The 19,198-nt window shown below is 40.7% G+C and overlaps 2 protein-coding genes across 3 annotated transcripts in view; both read left to right on the top strand.

Annotated features, from left to right (window-relative positions):
* The first annotated feature begins 876 nt into the window (after window positions 1-876).
* On the top strand, window positions 877-13,137 carry bsg (basigin). Of its 2 annotated transcripts, none has more exons than XM_010777153.1 (8): window positions 877-1,090; window positions 7,500-7,668; window positions 8,487-8,575; window positions 8,741-8,880; window positions 9,092-9,368; window positions 11,699-11,723; window positions 11,825-11,897; window positions 12,028-13,137. In XM_010777153.1, the coding sequence occupies exons 1-7, from the start codon at window positions 1,027-1,029 to the stop codon at window positions 11,883-11,885; spliced, it is 825 nt and encodes a 274-aa protein (XP_010775455.1). In that variant the 5' UTR covers window positions 877-1,026; the 3' UTR covers window positions 11,886-11,897; window positions 12,028-13,137. The 2 variants fall into 2 exon arrangements, with proteins under 2 accessions (XP_010775455.1, XP_010775456.1); XM_010777154.1 differs by having other exon boundaries at window positions 11,711-11,723.
* Window positions 13,138-14,763: 1,626 nt separating this feature from the next.
* Window positions 14,764-19,198, top strand: part of hcn2b (hyperpolarization activated cyclic nucleotide-gated potassium channel 2b) — a 44,990-nt gene continuing 40,555 nt past the window's right edge. Inside the window, exons 1-2 of the mRNA XM_010777161.1 lie at window positions 14,764-15,154; window positions 16,487-16,910. Of these exons, the coding sequence (XP_010775463.1) occupies window positions 14,778-15,154; window positions 16,487-16,910 (801 nt within the window). The 5' untranslated portion in view covers window positions 14,764-14,777. The remainder of the gene's footprint in view (window positions 15,155-16,486; window positions 16,911-19,198) is intronic.

Genomic DNA, 19,198 nt, shown 5'->3' on the forward strand with positions numbered 1-19,198 from the left:
AGTACTAACCTCATAAATCAGATTTTAAATAATGCAGACAATTCATTACCCAATTTTTGGTATTCACCAACATATGGGTGAATTTCCTTTAGACACTGTATTAAGTTGACTGATGTGCATGCTAGTCCTGTAAATATGTGATACAAATGGTGTTTCTCTCTTAAACATCGACATAATTATTCTGTTTTGACTTTATTATATTTGACATTAACATCCCTTTAAAATGTTGTTCCCCTGAAACACATGGAAATGGAACTTTCACCACTTTTCCTTTAATACCATTAGATTGAGCCTATTTTTTTTAAGTAACATAAATATGATCATGAAATATCAGGGGTGGAATGTAACTAAGTACATCTACGCAAGTACAATTTTCAGGTACTTGTATTTCACTTATTTTCGCATTATGCTACTTTATACTTCACTCTACTACATTTTGGAGGCTTATTACACTACATTCTTTTTCTTTTTTTAAAAATAGTTACTAGCTACTTTGCCGGTATGGATTCACAATAGAGAATATAAATCAAACAATAAATCAGTATAGGTTAATCCAACAGTAGCCTATAGCAAGTCATTTAAAAAACCTAAACAAAAATGTATTTTAAAAAAATCTGATATGGTCCGATATGTTACTGGAAAATGTGTGCTTTTACTTAGTACAATTTTGAATGCAGGACTTTTACTTCGTAAACAGGGTATGTTTACAATGTATTATTGCTACTTTACCTTAAGTAAAACATCTGAGTACTTCTCACTGTTAAATAGGTTTAGAAAGCATTAAGAGGTCTTATTATCCATTCATGGTGTCGACCGAGAGCGTGGCCACGCCTCTAAAGTATTACGTCACGTTTACGTGCTGATCAGGGCGTATGCGTGAGGTGCAACCAGAGGACGACATCAACTGAAACATTTCAGCGTCCACATCTCGCTGGAAGTTCAGAAGGAAAAGGAGGAAGAAGATTCCGACCATCGAATTAAACATTGTGTTTATTCGACGGCTTAGTTAATACTTAATCATCCACCATGAACTTACTGTGGGCTGTCAGTGCCCTGCTGTTGAGCTGTTGGCGAGCCAATGCGTCCACAGGTAAGAATTGTTTGTCAGCCATGTTGGGAGAAAATGTATCGTTGACTTTGCCCTTAATGGTTAACGCTAAGAACATTAAACAATGGTTAATTCTGCTTCTTATTAGCCAGTGTTATGAAACGTATTTTCTCTGTCGAATATGTTTTCGCAGCTACAACTATTACGAAATGTAACCAGCGTGAATAGGAAACAGTCACGTATTAGAGCTAGCTGCATTGGGTTAGTGTTATCGCTATGGACACATTTAACGTTAGTCGGAAAATCCTTTTGGACGATTTACCAGGCCGTTTCGTGACAACACCATTTACATAACGTTGGATTTGTCTTTTTATCTGCCTCAGCTTTAAAGAAACGAGGTGAGATTGATAAAATGTTAGCAGTGTAAACGGTCACAAGACGTTAATTTAAAGCGTATGGTGGTTCAGTAATGTTTGCTGTTGTCCACTGAGATAAATGACAGTTGCGTAACGTTGGTAAGTTATGGTAACCGTCAGTAATTATCGTTAACTGCTGTTTTCACGTTCACCCTGAGGGTACAATAGTAATTTTAGATCTTGAATAGGTTTCCTCACAGCATTTAAGGAACTGGAGCCTTGCTTTGTGACGTTAGAAGAGCCCCCCTGGGCATAGTTGGTGGTTTGTTCTGATAGACCGGCCATTGGTTGTCTTTTCTGTGAGCCAGTAACATTAGGCCCAATCAACATGATGCGTATCAGCTGTCACAATACAGTATTTGCAGCTGTCTGTCATTTTCTGTTGCAGTATTTGTACTACTATAGCAGGGGTGTCCACACATTTTTCCCTGAGGGCCACTCACCTAGAGATGATGTATGTTGCCCCATAAATTAAGTTATAAGTAAGCAAAATCAATCACATGTAGGTATATTATTCTTGATAATTGAATATGCGTAAAGAAAAAAACAGTCTCCCTCCCAGCTTTCCATTAAAAGGGTAGAGATGTTGTATTGAGGGTCTTAAAATGACCTGCCACTTGCCCTCCTTTGCCCCACACTTTTTATGGCATGGGTTGCATTTGAATAACATTACTGTGCAAGAGCAAGTCTGTATTCATATATGAAGCTATTTTCTTAGTTACAGCAAGCATTATATATTTATTTTAGAAGTTCAATATAGGACAAGCACAACTTTCATATGTGGGCCATATTCCATTATACTTTTAGAATTTGCTTCGGGCCAATAAAAAATGGACGGTGGGCTGCAGTTTGGACATAGGGTAGAGATGTTACATTGAGGGTCTTTGAATGACCTGCCTCTTGACCTTCTTTGCCCAACTCCTATGACGACATGTGTCACATAATAACATTGCTGTGAAAATAAAGCTATTTTCTTAGTTACAGAAAGCACAATGAATTACCTCTTGGTTGCGTCACGTGACATGGGTGTCAGTATTGGCTATTATGACAAATGACAGGTTTGGCTTAAATGCTCCTTGGAATTGGGTGTGAGCCATATTTATGGGGATGCTTACTGCTTACTTCTGCCGTTAGCTGTGCATATAGCAGTTGTGTTTTACATTTTATAATAAAGCCACCTTCAAATTGTTACCCTAATGCCACATCTCTATGAACGGTCATCCCTTAATGAGCTTGTAAGCCTTTAAATATAATAGTGAGCACATAGGACACCATTTATACGAATGGGAGTTATTCAGTTGTTGTAGTGCTTAGGATTTTGATGTCTGTTTTCATGAAATATATGCCTTTTTTTACGTAATTTAAAATGGAATACTGTTGAAATGGGCTCATGCTTTGTGAAAGAGCACACTTCCTAATACTCAAACTGAGTCATTTTCCTCTGTTTTGTCATTTAAAGGCTGTTAGGTGAGATGGGCAAGTACATACACTGACTCAATATGATGCTGTTATGAAACTATTTTCTTAGCCAAATGTCCCCTTTTATTTGGTATGGTTTCCTAAAACAAGGGTAAGACCATGTAACCTTGTTTTGCACGGAGTTGGTCCCAGCAACCAGACGTTTAATTAATGTGTACGTGAATTAAAACACAAAGCCCTCATGCCATTCATTGTTCCCGGTTTTTGCTAATGTTTACCTTTCATGAACAATGGGTTACAAGGCAGGCAGGTAGTTCAAACTACATTGAATGAGAAAGATAGGAAAAGCTTGTTTTTTGTCACATATTTAAAGTATTGGATGTTTGGTCATAATCATTTGCTAAACGGTAGGAAATACAGACCACCATTTTAAAATCCCGGCTGCTCAACCTGCTTCATTCAAATGATTCCATTGCAGTCGGCACAGTAGCACCGACAGTGACAGGTTGTTGTATTTTGGTTGTGGGAGTTGACATACTACTTATAGTGTTGATAAATCTTTATTCCACCACAACTGAGTGACTAAAAGGTTGGCTACTAGATCACTCTACACTGGAAACTGAAAGCTTGAAAAATCTGGTCATATTCAAAGGATTTTATGTCTATAGTATTTGAAAGGCTGAAATGAACACATATATTAACAGTGTGCCTGTTTTCTACGAGTGTCATTGGTTTTTGCATGTTGCACCACTGGCATCCATTTTCTTTCTGGAACGGTTCTTGCATTGTACGAGGAGTGTTTCACACATTCTTTTGTTAGATTTTAGGTTGGGTGGAGTCATGCATTTTAAAGTTAAATTAAATACATAAATAGGGTGCTCTTTAACGGCTACATTTGCTCTTTGGTGGTTCCCATTGAGAAGTGTAAAACTATTTCGAATTTATTATGAAACTGTAGTGGGATAAATCAAACGATGGAGGGTTGCTGCTGTCTGGGTCACTAATGGAAATCACAGACTAGCTTTTCCTGTTCACCTTAAACCTGTCAATACACTTTGTCACCCAACTGTTGAGAGTGGCATGAGGATCACATGTTTTAAGCTTTGTGTGCACCCTTTGACTTTTTAATAGGATCAGTAAATTCCTGCTTGAGTTGTTGATTTTCCAACCAACTCTTTCTCACTCTAAGTTATGAGCACATATCCTCATGGTTATGGTTTATTTGCTATCTCTGCATGACATTTGTTATTATGTTTTTCCATGTACAGTATGCTTTAAGGTTGTCATGCTCCTTGTACATTGTTCAGGAAATTCACTTAATGTTAATCATACACAAAGGTAGAATATTAGCTATGGCACTTTTTCTGAAAGGGCTCCAGGGCTAAAGAGCAGAGGGCTAAAGTTAATCATCATGTGCTACGAAGTTGACCTTTTATGTAGTGCTGATGGAAGCCACCAAGCTTCCTTCATAGGTTACATGATATTTGAGAAGAGAACGAGGGTCTCGGTGAAAGTTATCTAAAAGTGGTCTTTTGTTTTGTCTGATTGACTCTATGTTCATTTGTGGCGTTTCTATTCTTGGTTTTCTTCTGCTCTATTAGTTAAGGTTTTTATGAGAGGAGTTGAAAAGCTGTCCGTGCATTGGCCTGTAGCGTGATAATGGTATTTTCTTTTTGACCCCCTCCCCCCTGGCCACCACTGAGTGGACAAACAAGTCCTCCCTGCCTATTATGAAAATACAGATCTTCAATTCTTGGAAGAAAACAAATGTTTAAGTTTAAAGTAAATCCATCAGAAAGGGATTTTGTATGTTATGAGACTACAATTCGTGAGCATAAAGTCAAAGGAAAAATAATTCCTTCACACAGCTCAGTCAAGTACAACCGAAGTGCTTTAAATGTTTTCCCTTGTAAATACACCAATGGCAAATGCTGAATGTTGGCGCCTCTCAGTGGGGATTGGAAAAATAGGTGTTAGCACAGTGTAACACCCTTACCACTGTTGGATGTCACGAGGCAACAGCCTGAACTGTTTGCCTGTCCAAGGCTTTCATGGATTTTTGTTAACATGTGATATGTTTTTCATTTGAAGCTCAGCTGCCTTTTTCTTTATATTTCATTCATTCCACATTGCTTTGATTTCATGGGAATGCTGTTGCATGCTTTTAATGTCTTTGTCTTTGTATGCTTTAACTCTTTTGGGGATGCCTTGATCAAGCTTATTCCAAGATTGACAACATTTATTTTTCAATAATTGCTAATTCAAGTACTTTTAAAGCCTTTGTAAACGGCTATCACACTGAAATTTAAAATCCCTACTTGCTGTAAAGTTTTTAAATATAAAAAACATCAGCTTGGCTCATCTGTAATTACCTCTTTAGGTTGCATTTGTTATTTGTCAGAGTGCCAGAAACTAATATTTTATTTACCAAAATAACTTGTGGAAAATGATGCTCTGATCTTTGTTCTATTTTCTTCATTTCATAATATTCATATCATTTGTGTTCTATTAACTTTGTCTCTTTTTCTTTCTTTTTCCTTTATGCTTGTCTTTTTTCTATCACGGCCTTTTATCACCAATCCATTAAATCACATGGCTTGCTTTAAACCCATCGCCTTTAAACAATACTTAAAATCTCTGTTTGCTGGACTGGCTGTACACGTTGCTCAGCGGGATTTATCAAATCCCCCATGTCTCGGATGAAACTGATGAGTGACAGCGCAGAGCTGCACTGTGAAGTGGTTGGGAACCCCATCCCTGAAGTGCAGTGGTGGTTTATACAGGGTGAAGAGCCCAACGAGAGCTTCACCCAGCTCTTTGACGGGGCACATGATGAGCGTGTGCTGATTAATGCCACATATATAGCACACGCCACTAGCACCCTTCACATCTCTAGCCTCAACCTCAACGACTCGGGCATGTACGAGTGCCGAGCTTCCAACGATCCTGACCGTAACGATCTGAAGAAGACGCCAAAAATCAAGTGGATCCGCTCGCAGGCAAACATTATTGTGATTGAACGTGAGTGGCAGAGGAAGCATGAGGAGACTGCGGTCAAAGTAGCTTGGCTGTTCTCTCCTCATTACTGAAGTCCTGGACATTCAGCTCCTGTTCCACTCCCAAGCCTCCTAGTTCCACTCCCAAGCCTCCTAGTTCCACAGTTCCACTCCCAAGCCTCCCAGTTCCACTCCCAAGCCTCCCAGTTCCACTCCCAAGCCTTCCGGTTCAATACCCTCTCCAACCCGGAATACTCTCTCCCTCTACTCTCCTCAAAAGCTCCAAGGATGTCCTGTAGTTGTGTCCGAGCCTGGTCATAGAGTTTGGCTGGGCTTTTTCCTAATCCTGTGTTACCTGACACAAAACTGTGTCTTTAATCTGATGCCTTTTTTCCCCCCTTGTTTCAAGCAATAGGCACCACAATGATACAGTTTTAAAATATAATACTGGTCATAAGGTTGAACATGTGCAAGTGGCTCCTGCAGGAATGTTATTCCATGTGAGCAACAAAGATGATGATTTAATCTTTTAAAGACAAACAAAAAAGGGGTGTCAGATTTCTTGATTAGCATTTCTTCTTCGTAGACATTAATTAAAGCTATACTTTTCCTTAATAGGTACTAACATTGGCAGTGCCCCCTTTATTTCTGCTTTTAGACCATCCCTGTGGCTTATAGCATACTACATCGATGCACAGAAGATGGCAACTCATTATTACAAATCTCAGTCATGGGCTGTCTTTCTGCCTTGTGCTCCAGTATTATGTTTCTCACTTTGAAAGATTGGTCAAGTTATTCAAGCTGTTTAAGCAAAATATATATTATATTTCAAACCACATTTGTTGCATCTTCTGCGTATTTATTTAAATATATTTTCCCCATGACCTTGTAGACTTCTGTATCTGCTAGATGTCCAGTACAACTCCCTATTCTGTTCTACTGTTGGTGGGACAGACCACCCCAATTAGGGGAGCTCTTTCCTACTTTCTTGGAAGTTCTGTGAATTTGTGTAGAGCATGGATTTTTGTCACATTGATATCTTGGTTTCATTTGTGAGAAGAGATTTGTTTTGCTTTTCAAATTTGGTAAGTTGAAAGTCAATGTGATGCCTTGGTAATTCTTTTCTTAACACTCAACAGTCACCTCGACTAAAACTCTAATCTATTCACACCCTGGCATGAGCAAGATGTTTTTATTTCTTTGCCCACAAATTCATGTAGGCATAAGGCTGTCATGTACATGATAGGCCCTGTTACATTTGAGCTAAAAACATCTCTATTTTCTGTAAGGAGAACTGTTGAGTGTCAAAAGCAAACATAAATGAACTATATATTACAAGTGATCGCACTTATTGATAATGAGACATTTGCAATACGTTCAGGGATGAAGTACAAAGGCATTAAGACAGCCATTCTGCCCTGAAGGACAATAACTGCACACCAAAGTGCAGATACTACATTTTGCTCGTTTTTTTGATAGTTTTTTTAGTTACCTCATGAAAATCACACTAGTTTTACCTTTTTTAGGGCGGCATTGATGTCTAAACTTGTCATAAGCTGGAATTCAACCATTTTAGAAAAGGGTGTTAATATATTATTTGTTCTCTCTCTTCATCTTAAGCTCCAAACATCATTACCGAACCCTCTGAGGTCAACAACCAGACCTCTGCAGTCCTCAGCTGCAACCTGACGGAGACCACCCTCCACATCAAGGGCTCCCACTGGGTCTACAATGGCAAATTCATTGAGGGTTCCAAATCCGAGGAAGCCACGGCATACACAACCCTCAGGTAAGTAGCTATATTCCCCCCCCCCATAGTGTGCCATATGGGCATATCTGCCCTGCAGTTACTATGGCACAATAAAGGAGCTCATCCTCTGGTTATGTCCTTTGTCTTGAAACTGGTCATTAGCATGCCGTTTTCCACTAGCTTGTATTGAAGAACAATGTTTTGCATCACTCACCAGCCAAAGGTGACTGGTTACATTTGAACATTACGAACAAACTGCTTTGTGTGTCTTGCTCCAGTCTTTTTGCTCTGATTCTAATGCTGTCCCTTTCTAGCTCTCACACTACAGTCAGTATCCATCTTCATCCTCTGTTCTCTCTCTCACTTGCACGTTTGTGTGCCTGTTGTCCCCCCACCCCCCCTCTCACACTACTCTCTTTTCCTCCCTGGCTGCCTCCATTAGCAGCAAAGCTAGAGGCGCCATTCAGTGCTCTTGATTATCAGAGAGATGGACCGTGCAGTCGTGCAGCTTTGCCTGTAGTCTTGGCAGCGCGGATAAGCGCCCCTAGCAGTGTGCTCACTTGCCATGACCTTAATTCCCCGTTAGAGAGAGCGGGCAGAACTCTACGGGACAGCAGCACCGAACAAAGCGGGATTGTGATTACCAGGGGAAATTTGAAATATTTGTTGCATGAACAAGCAGCTTTATTTGTAACCCCTGGCCACTGAGCATTAACGGGCTTCTGTTGAGAATGTTTACTCTCACTGATTGGATAACTGATCGCTGCCACATGAAAGTGTTTTCAGAGAACCTTTTAAAAGTCACCACCGGTTTGCAAAGAGTAATGGAATCCCTCTTTCTTTTTTTCTTTCAATAGTTTGTACAACATCTCCCACAAATCTGCTGGGAAGTATGAATGTGTGTTCCTGACCGAACCGGAGGTGAAGCAGATTATTGAAGTCAAAAGTGAGTTCATTAATATCACAGATCAAAGTTGCATTCATCGATCGTTTTAATGTCCATTCAACTCTATTTTTACATGTGGGAGTTGCATGTCAATTGACATTGGCAGACTACTGCGCTCTCAGGTTGCCATTCTAGTTTGATGATGTGTTTCTCTTCTTGCCGTAGTCCTTCCCCATGTTGCTGCCACCAAGCACTCCGAGCACGGCAATGAGAATGACATAGGCGTGATGGTGTGTGTGAGCCACGGCTACCCACTGCCCACTGACTGGACCTGGTTCAAAGGAGAAGAGGGCAGCCCCCCAACGGTATTTGTTTCTTAAGCTTGGATTATCTTTAAATGATTCTTGTTAATTATCCCCTTTACTGATACATGCAAATAACATCAGTCAACTTAAATATTGTGATTACATCTTTTTTTTATTTCCAGTACTTCTATTGTAAAATAAAAGGAAAATCATGTCAAATACCTTTCTTGCATTTTGCATTACTAACTTATTAATTAAAAATACCCCTCAGCCTATCATCAACGGCACTACCGACAAATATGAGATCAAGAGCACCCCCAACAAGACCACCCTGACCATCAATGACCTGAGCATCGAGAACGACATTGGGGACTACAGCTGCTCTGGAACCAATGAACTGGGCACCAACTCTGATAAGATCCACCTGCGTGTGCGCAGTCGCCTGGCCGCTCTGTGGCCCTTCCTCGGCATCGTGGCCGAGGTCATCATCCTGGTGACCATCATCTTCATCTACGAGAAGAGGAGAAAGCCCGATGACGTCACTGACGGTACGTACGCCAAGCTGCCCACACCACTATATACTACATGAAATCGTAAACATTGTTGAGACAGACATTAGCCTTCTTATTCACTTTTATGAGACATTGTGTCTACATGCTGTCATAATGAAGTCAGACAAATCGGCTAAGAAAATTGCCCTCGATGCTTCTTTAATCCTAGGTCCTCTTTAATCTTCTAACTGACGTCTGAAGCCTACACAACTCCATCACTGCTTTCCCCTTTAGTCACTGAGCTTTTTGTTTTTGGTAGTAGAAAATGCCCATATATCAGGAAAAGATTCAAATTGGCTGTGTTAAAAATAACCACCAGCAGACGGTAATTTCCTACTTGTGCTCAACTTCTCTTGATGCGTAGACTAAAGGAATTTATAGTAGCCTCTTAAAAGTCATTCAACTTTCAACAGGAGAAAAGGGCATCAAACTGTAGGCATTGTTTATTTGACTATGAGTAGGAAAGATTGAGTGCCCCCCAGTGGAATTCAGAGACCGTTAGGACAAAGCGTTTTTCCAAAGTCAGAGATATAAATGCTGTAGTTGCATGCATTTATTATGAACCCTTATTTTCTATGGTTTGTCTGTTATTTGTATTTTTTTTTTAAATTATGACCAGATGTTAGATTCCCCCTTTTTGTGTAAACGATCTGTGATAGAAACTATTATTTTTTATTATTTACATTTTTACTTCTCTGTTCGCTGCTGATTTTGCATTTTGGTAAGTGGACAAAACTGCATGTCAGACTGAAGTGGTTGAGCTGAGGTGACCGCGTGGAAACAAAAAGCTATGGGAGTCTGAATGATCTGCTTTCATAGTCACCACTTCTAAGAGGAATGTGCTCAAAGATTTGGTCACTCTTTCACTGGCCCTGCAATCAGAGCGAGCTTCAAACATGTTCCTTCCACTCTCTATTGACCCTTTTTTAAAAACCATGTGTTTGAGCCAATGAAAGAGTCAAATGAGACACATAATCTAGTGTAATGGTTTGACATGAACACGTTGAGAATGTAGAGGTTCAAGCATTCTGTCTGCATGCCCTCCGCATCTTGTACTTTATGCATGAAATAGGCTCGGTACTTCATTTACATACGTCTCATTCTCATTGGCCACAGATATAGGGTTTCTTTTGTCAATATGTTCTCTTGCTCTGGTACACGCCAGGTTGTGTGTTAGCTCTGTCATATGAATACAGCCAATGCCGTGTTCCTCTTGTGTGTTTTGCTTGTATTGCATGAGCCTCTGATGCTAGGGAACGACTGCACCATGTACACACATTTAGATTCATGGGAGTTTAAATATTATAGAGCCAATAAAGAGACATACGCCAGTCCGTTGGGTGACATTTAGTAATGTGTTCTTTGTATTAACACAACCAGGGAATGCAGTTTTAAAGGTCCCATGTCATGGCCATTTCCACTGATCATAATTCCATTGTTGAGGTCTACTAGAATAGATTTATATTGTGCAATTTTCCAAACTCACATTGGTTTCTCATACAGCATCTCTATAAACTACGTGTATTCACTGAATTTCACTCTCTGCCTTTAACGGCTCGTTGTAGCTCCAATAGCTCCAGCCCCCCCCCTCCCTGTGAGCACAGTGTGCTCTGATTGGTCGGGACGTTGTGAATCGCGCTGAGCTCCGTGGAGGTGTGGTTTCCTTGTTTAGCGATACACAGCCAAACTCACCCTGAGCACACACAAAGTCACAGCCGAAGTAAAAACAATAAGTGTGGCTTGATATTAAGTAAGAAAGAAGGTTGATAAACGCTGTGAGAATGGGTCTGCAGAGAGAATTTCGCCGCGATGCCAACTGTCTGTTATCAGCCTGCAGCCAGGGAGGAGAAATCAGCAGAGCTGCCTGCACTGAGTGTGTGTGTGAGGAAGTCCGTGGATTGGTCAATTTGGACCAATCAGCGGGGGCTTAACGTAACGGCTCCGCGGACGTGACGTAACGTAACGGCTCCACGGATTGGTCCATTTGGTTCAGGGTAACGCATGACATCATGAGTTACCCGGAAGAATCAATGGACAGTGACGTATCTCCAACGAGGCGTTTTGGGGAGGTATGTTCTGTGTTAGAGTTTTACTCGCTACAGGGTGTACTTTGAGGGTTTTGACTCTGCAGACCGTTCACATGCAGAAAAACCTTCATAACACACGAGGGGACGGGTAATAACCGGAAAAGCATGACATGGGACCTTTAACATTTGCTACTATCATCTGTGGGAGAGGCATGTCTTGCTCACAACAGTAACACATGAAACAGTTATTGATAACTGACTTGTTTTTGTTTTCTTCCTTGACCGGTTACTGCTGTGCAGATGAGGACTCAGGATCTGCTCCTCTGTAAGTACAGTTAGTAACTCACCGACTTCATTTTCTCTCAAGATTTTGTCTTTTTATCGATAACTCATGCTTGCCTTTGTGTTTTTTGTTTTTTTTTTCAGGAAAAGCAACTCTACTGAAAATCACAAAGACACGAATGTGAGACAAAGGAATTCTAATTAGAAGCTGAAAGAGGTGCGTAAAAGTTATTACTTAATTTAAACTATAATTTAGAAAAAGCATGTATTTCTTCCCCACTCTGTATGTTAAAAACAAAATGGACACCTTTTTGAATTCTTCATCGTGCAACTTTTCTCTATCCTAGATGGACATCCAGACGGCGGTCCAGGACTCGGCTGTTGTGGCACATTATACCGTGCACCCTGCATTTTGAAGAACCTTTTTGTGCTTGGGTGTTAATGTTTTAAGAAACTGACTGATTTCCTTTTTAGTTTTCTTCTGTATTCTTCTCCACATTGTGCAGCCACAGAACATAGTGTGAAGTGTTTTCTGCTTGAGGCCGCTGGGCAAATATTGCATGAGTGTAAATTACCGGTATAGCAAAGTGTTTGTTTGTTTGTTGTAAAATCATTAGACGGTTCATGTGAAGAATGCCTCTTTGTGGTCATTTTTCTGTTAATGCTGACGCTCCCTTCGCTGGCCTCACAGTTGGCCTCACAGGTCTCACAGTCTGTGCTTTTTATATTCTCCAATCTGGAAGGCTTCTTTGTAAAACAGCACAAGTCCTGTTATGAGGAAAACTTTTTTGATCCTAATCACTGCCATTTAATATCAAAACAACAAGAGTGTGTTTTTAAATAATCCTAAGCAGAGTTTCATACTTTGCCTTTACAACCACTATTTAGCTTTTGTGTGCAAATGTGACACTTCCAATGGAAATCAGACATCCTTTGATTTAATGTCTTTAAAGTTTTGTTGCCATAAGAAATTACAGTTCTTTAAGTGGGAAATCATTTGTCCTTTTTAAAATCAAGCTTTTATTTTTCTGTTAACATATTTTTTACATTTTTAGTTTGTCACTTGTGTTTTTGTTGCTAATCTCACATCCAGAGTAAAACATATATTCTTAAGGACTAAGTGCAAGAGATGTAAAACTTGCTTATGTTGAATGCAACTTGAATACAACACATGTTTAATTTAAGTACAGAAGATAAACACTTAATTGGATGTTTTTATTTCTCACTCGATCAGATCCGAGATGAGACAATTGTGTGCGATTGTTGGACCGTTGTCTCTGTTACCTTCACTGTGTAGATTATGCAGAAGCCATATGTTCCATTTAACCGGATTAGTGTTGTGATTGGATATTGCCATTTCAGAGTTACACAGATATAAAGATCTAGCCAGAATTGTTGTAAATTGAACACCATCTAATGTACAACTCACAGAAACTGAATAAAGGCATTCCATTTGACATGCTTGTTTGTTGACTTTCTTACATTTTGCTCAGATCAAATGGTGACTAAGGTCAAGAAGCACTGTGTTTAAGGAGAGCCTTATCATTATGTGTTAGTAGGATTTATCTTTGTCTTAAGAATGACCTATTACACAAACAGTTACTGCTATGAAAATGTGTTTTTGAGAAGAAATGTAAAGCATGTCATCAGGCCTGACATCCAAATGCTTTATGCCTTTTAGCCTGTCTATGATCTGAGAAGGAGAAAAGCTCTAGACTGTTTTGTGCCTCAACAAATGCACACATATTTCCCCCAAAGAAACATTGAGTGTTGTATTATTAAACATGGAGAGCACATCATTTGTAACCCCACTCCAACAATGTTTTGGGTTCTTCATGGGCACAAATATTTAAAAAAAATAAAGATTGAAATGAGCTCAACCGTGCTCTTAAATTGAAATTACCTTGTATGAATGATAGTTATCTTTAAGAATCAGAATTATCTTGGCTAATGTCATTACGAACGTATTATTTGTTGTTCGGAGGACTGGCATTTTAGTAAGCTTGATAGTGTGCAACGTGTATATTTCTCCACAAGGTGGAGCCATTTGACCAATAATCTTGAACCCTTGACCCCTGACCTGCCCCTGACTGTTAACACAAAGCAACCGGCTGCTGTAAATACAGCCTCTCTGAGAGGAAAGCCTACATCTGCAATTATTATGGATCACCTGACCAGGGATTAGAAATGGTTGGCAGATGGTCTACCTGGGATCAGCTGTGCATGACAACAGATGGAGACCTTGATAGTTTCTGATGACCTTCTGTCACCTCTGTCCTGCCTATCCTTGCTCAGATCAGGTGAGCAATGAGCATATATTTATTCATAGATTTGTGATTATTAATTAGATGGGAGCTTTCTTAATTACACTGGCAGGTTATTTTGTCCACATAGTTTCTTCAATATCACCAGGTATTTACGACCTAAAGGTGTGGTCTCTTGCTCTCTCTCTTACACACACACTATTTTTCTAACAGCAGCCAAGTTGCAGCCATAGCAACGCCACCGGTGCTCTGTTATCCTAAATTGGTGTGTGTGGAGAGCACAGGCTGCTGTTGAACTCCTCACTCTCTCCCTCTCCGCCGCCGCCCAGTCTGCCAGGTTCAAGGTACGGGGAGTGTCTCCGTCTGTCCCTCTTCTCTTGGTTCCGCCTGTGATGGACGAGGCGGAGGACGGCGAGGAGGAGCCCAAATTCCAGCAGCCCAGACCGCCTCAGGTATACAGTTTGGACCGTGGGAGCTGTGGAGGAACCAAGATGAAGAAATTTACGCCAGGAGGCGGAGCCGCGTCCATTACGCGTAAAAACTCCAACAACAATGAGCAGTGGCTCCTGCAAGAGGACGAGGACTGCGGACCTGTCGGTGCCAGTGGCAGCACCACCTCTGCTCTGCTGTGCCGGAGGCATGCTGATGCAGGGAGCGCGCTCCTAGAGGCAGGCGTGACAGGAGAAGGAGCCTTCGTTATGATATGCAACAAAAACGGAGACTGTAGAAGGGACCCGGCCAGTTCAGGGAGCCTCTCCTCTCTCATCTCCAGGCAGGAGAGGAAAACAGATGGACTAGTGTCAGCTGAAGACGGGAAGGGACAGTTTGCAAGTATGGACGGCTCCATCACTTCAGTGGGGTCCCTGACACAGGGTCCAGTCGCCGAGGTCAAGACCGGAGCAGCGATGGAGAAGAAGGACTCCAGAGTTTCCTTCTCCAACGCCGCAACTAGTAAAGGACAGACTCCGAGTCAGCAGTCGAGAAATTCATTCACATTTTCCAAAGCTGAGGATGGCTCTCAGATAGTTCCGGATGATGAAGACCTCAGGGGGAATCAGACTTACATGCAGCGGCAGTTTAGCTCCATGCTTCAGCCTGGAGTTAACAAATTCTCCCTGCGCATGTTTGGCAGCCAGAAGGCAGTGGAGAAGGAGCAAGAGCGCGTAAAGTCAGCGGGTAATTGGATTATCCATCCATACAGCGACTTCAGGTATGGGTCGAATTGAGTTAGATTCTTAAACACTAATCTTATATTTAATGGTGTTCAAACAGTAGAAGATACAGATCCCTGTTTGACATTAGCCAACTGTCCCGTTGTCTTCTCTAACTTTATGTAAAATAAGAGAGAACATATTATAAAATAGATTAAAATCCATATTTATCCCTTCATTTTAGAATATCTTTGAAAACCTGAAACTTGCATTGGGGTATAATCTGATCCATGAAAAACACTGTGAAAAAAAAATATTATGGCAACTAAAATATGTCGCACAATTATAACGAGCACATTTCCTCTAAAAGGCTTTGTTTAATGAGTTTCCTATTAAAGATGAACTTGATGTGAAGTCTGAGAAGTTACATCCTTGAGTCTGAATGCTTCTTAACATTTTATTTTAGCACCAAGGAGAGCTCCTCCAAATATCCCTTATAATAAGTATGACAAAGTAGCAGTCAGAAGATAAAGCCAACTATTTGAGCTCTTAACAGGCTGTGCTCAGATTTATATTAAAATATTTTATTATATAATTTTGGTTAGTGTTTTTTGGGGGACTTATGTCAACATTCATGACTCAGCAGCACTATCCAGTCAGCTCCCTCTCTCTTCTTTGTAGGCACTAACATCCGCAGCTACTTTTTTTTAACTATTAATCTGCTATTTATGTGCTTGATTTAATGTTTGCTGTGTTACAAAAAATCTGTTTCTTGAGGCTCAATTTGACGTCTTCCTATTTGTCTAAGCCAGCATTTCAAAGATATTCATTTTAAGATCACATAATAACACAAACATGCAGCAAAGCTCACATTGAGATTACAGGAACTAGTTTTTTACATTTAGAAGAAAGGATAGGCCGATTGTCAAAATAGTTGTTGGTTGGTTCTCTGTTGATGTACTGTCTCAGCTCTTAAAAGAAAGGCATCACTCTTATAATGTAGCTCTTAACTACAGGTCGATTGATTTAGTATGACTAAGCATTTCAGAGGGGTTGTCTTGGACTAAATGCAAACAACTATAAATCAGAAATGGAACATTAGTGCTGGAATAACTGCTGACGCATCCTCCATCAGGAGCTTTACTGATATGGGTGTCTGTGTCTTTTGTTCTTTGTGTTGAGATGAAGTGCACCCAGCTTATCTTCCCTGTTCTATTCCTGTCCCTCTGCTTGTCCTTGGCGTGACCTTGTCTTGAGTCAGATGGCATAGGTTACCTCATTAGGAGAATACAGTGCACTTAAAAAACAGGCATTTCAATACAAGATCAGCCATTTGTCACTTTCCCCCCCCCCCTAAATATAATCTTCTCCCCACTGCTCTACCCTAACAGGTTCTACTGGGACTTCACCATGCTGTTGTTCATGGTGGGAAACCTGATCATCATCCCCGTGGGCATCACCTTCTTCAAAGACGAGACCACGGCTCCCTGGATCATCTTCAACGTGGTTTCTGACACCTTCTTCCTCGTCGACCTGGTGCTGAATTTCAGGACCGGCATCGTGTTCGAGGACAACACCGAGATCATCCTCGACCCCAACAAGATCAAGAAGAAGTATCTGAAGAGCTGGTTTGTGGTGGACTTTGTCTCGTCCATACCTGTGGATTATATCTTCCTCATCGTGGAGAGAGGGATGGACTCGGAGGTGTACAAGACGGCCCGGGCGCTGCGCATTGTCCGCTTCACCAAAATCCTCAGTCTGTTGCGGCTGCTGAGGCTGTCCAGGCTCATCCGCTACATCCACCAATGGGAGGAGGTAAGCTCAGATTCAATTTTTATGATCCAATGAAAGGGTTTGTTTGTTACTCTGACCACACAGGGACAAAAGCCTTAGGTTGGAAACTAATCTTTATGATTTGATTTTAGATATATAATATATTGGAGCAAATACACAAGGGAAAAATACAGCATGAGCACCACTTTTGAGGATGTTGTGCTATATTTAGTAAAAGGAGGTTGTTATGCTAATCTATTCCATCTGCACAGCTGTCTCTGTCTGTTACCAGACTGAAATTGGATGATATATGGGCAAATATTTCATATGAATAAAACATTTTGGTGATAATACATCAAATGTTATCACTCAATCATTTTGTTAAATATTTGACAGTAACAATAAATGTCATATTTACTGTAGCTGTCAAAATAGGATAGCAGCAAACATTTTCTTACATTCAAACTTAAAAAATTGAAATTGAATTCCTGTTCCTTTTTAGTTGATAGGTACATGACATAAACCGATATATCGGCTAAGCAACAACGGCCAATATATAGAAATCCCTGAAATATTGGAAGTTGAGATTTGTTTATTATGAAGGGTCTGTTAAAATAAGTCTTATCAACGTAATGCCTGCCCCTGATCACAGCCACCACTGCTGTGTTACTGATCACTGGCGTTTCAGTGAAGAAGTAAGCTGCAGTTTGGTTATGACAGAGTATTCCCCCATCACTTTGATTTGTGTTTGCTCATAAAAAGAGAATCTGACTGTGCTCCAATTAATAATACAATATTGGATTCCAGGTCAGTGTTTTGTGAGTATACAAGTAATTGTGTTTGTACTTCAAAACAATCCTCCCTATAATTACTTCCTGACACTCAAAAACAGAGAGTTTACCTTGTTGTATAGCAATAAGCCGGAGAGCTGAATAATAGCTCATTATATCCCAGTGTAGTGATGTAGTTAAGAATTCATTAAATATTAATATGTGCCTATCAGTGGGAAAGTGAAGAGGGATTTTCCCAGGAATGAACACAACCATGGGAGACACTAATTGGCTTTTTATTTGTTCTCATAACAACAGATACATTTTTCCATTTCAATAATCGTTTTAATGCAACATTGCAACTACACAAGCTTTCTGATCTCATCATGGGCGTAGGAAGCATCCTCAATGTGGGTGGGACAATTTGACAGGGTGTGTGGGCAGGTGGTGGACCTCACTTCCTCTAGGGGGGTCCAGGGGCATGCTCCCCCGGGAAGATGATTGTTTAAATATGGAAGTTAAATGCATCAATCTGCTGCACTTTGAGAGAAAAATTAGGGACTAAATCTTTGGATACATCTCAACACCCATATGAAACAGAACTGTAAACAGATTTACTTTTTCTTTATGCATATTTTAAAAATCCCTCCCCTTTTAAACTGTATTCTTGTGTTACTGTCCTATAGTATGAGTTGGAATTATTTCATACCTGTTAGTCTCTTGTTTTTTATAACTATAATGATCATATAAAAGTGTGCCTTGGAAATACTTATTTACATAAATGATTACCAAACCGTTTGAGACCCACTACTTAGACTAAAGTGAACTATCTAAACCAGAGTCCTGCACGGGTCTGATTTTCAAGGCCCGCACCCGTGACGTGCAATACCGAACCCGCTCCGCTACCCGCACATATTGCCAATTAGTTCCGCAACCCGACCCGACGGCACAAGATACCCGACCCGAACCCGCATATCCTATGAGCAGTGAAAACATGCAATTATTAACACGCAGTTGCATATTTCTCTCAAAAAGCGTGGGATGTTGGTTATTTTCTGCATCTAGGAGGACACCAAAAGCCTCCCAGACGTTGGATTTCGCTCTTGAGGAAGTGTTATTGAAAATGCTGTATTCTCCGCTAGAGAGCTTCACCTCAGCCATTTTGAATGTGGCGCGCTCAGCAGCAGATAGATGCGGTGCAGAGGTTATGATTATGCGCGGTCCCGCGGGGGAGAGGACAGGATTTAAACATTAAACTAAATTATTAATATTTAAATATATTTATTATGCAACACCCGCGACCCGACCCGCATCATCTTTGTTTTACCCAGAACCGAACCCGGAAAAAAGCTTTTGAAAAAATACGGCAAATCACCTTTTTTACGGGTACCCGACCCGATGCAGGACTCTGATCTAAACCCTCAGAGAGTCCTTTACCTCACTGAGCTGTAGCTATCAGCCTCTCAGTCTGACAGGAGAGGACTCTCCCTCAACCTCTTTTAATAACAGCGCTTATATCCGGGTGCTAGTGGAGCACGCTCGTGAACTGTTAGCGCCAGA

Source organism: Notothenia coriiceps, unplaced genomic scaffold (assembly GCF_000735185.1).
Source record: "Notothenia coriiceps isolate Sejong01 unplaced genomic scaffold, NC01 NC01_scaffold00017853, whole genome shotgun sequence".
NCBI classification, from domain to species: Eukaryota; Metazoa; Chordata; class Actinopteri; order Perciformes; family Nototheniidae; genus Notothenia; species Notothenia coriiceps.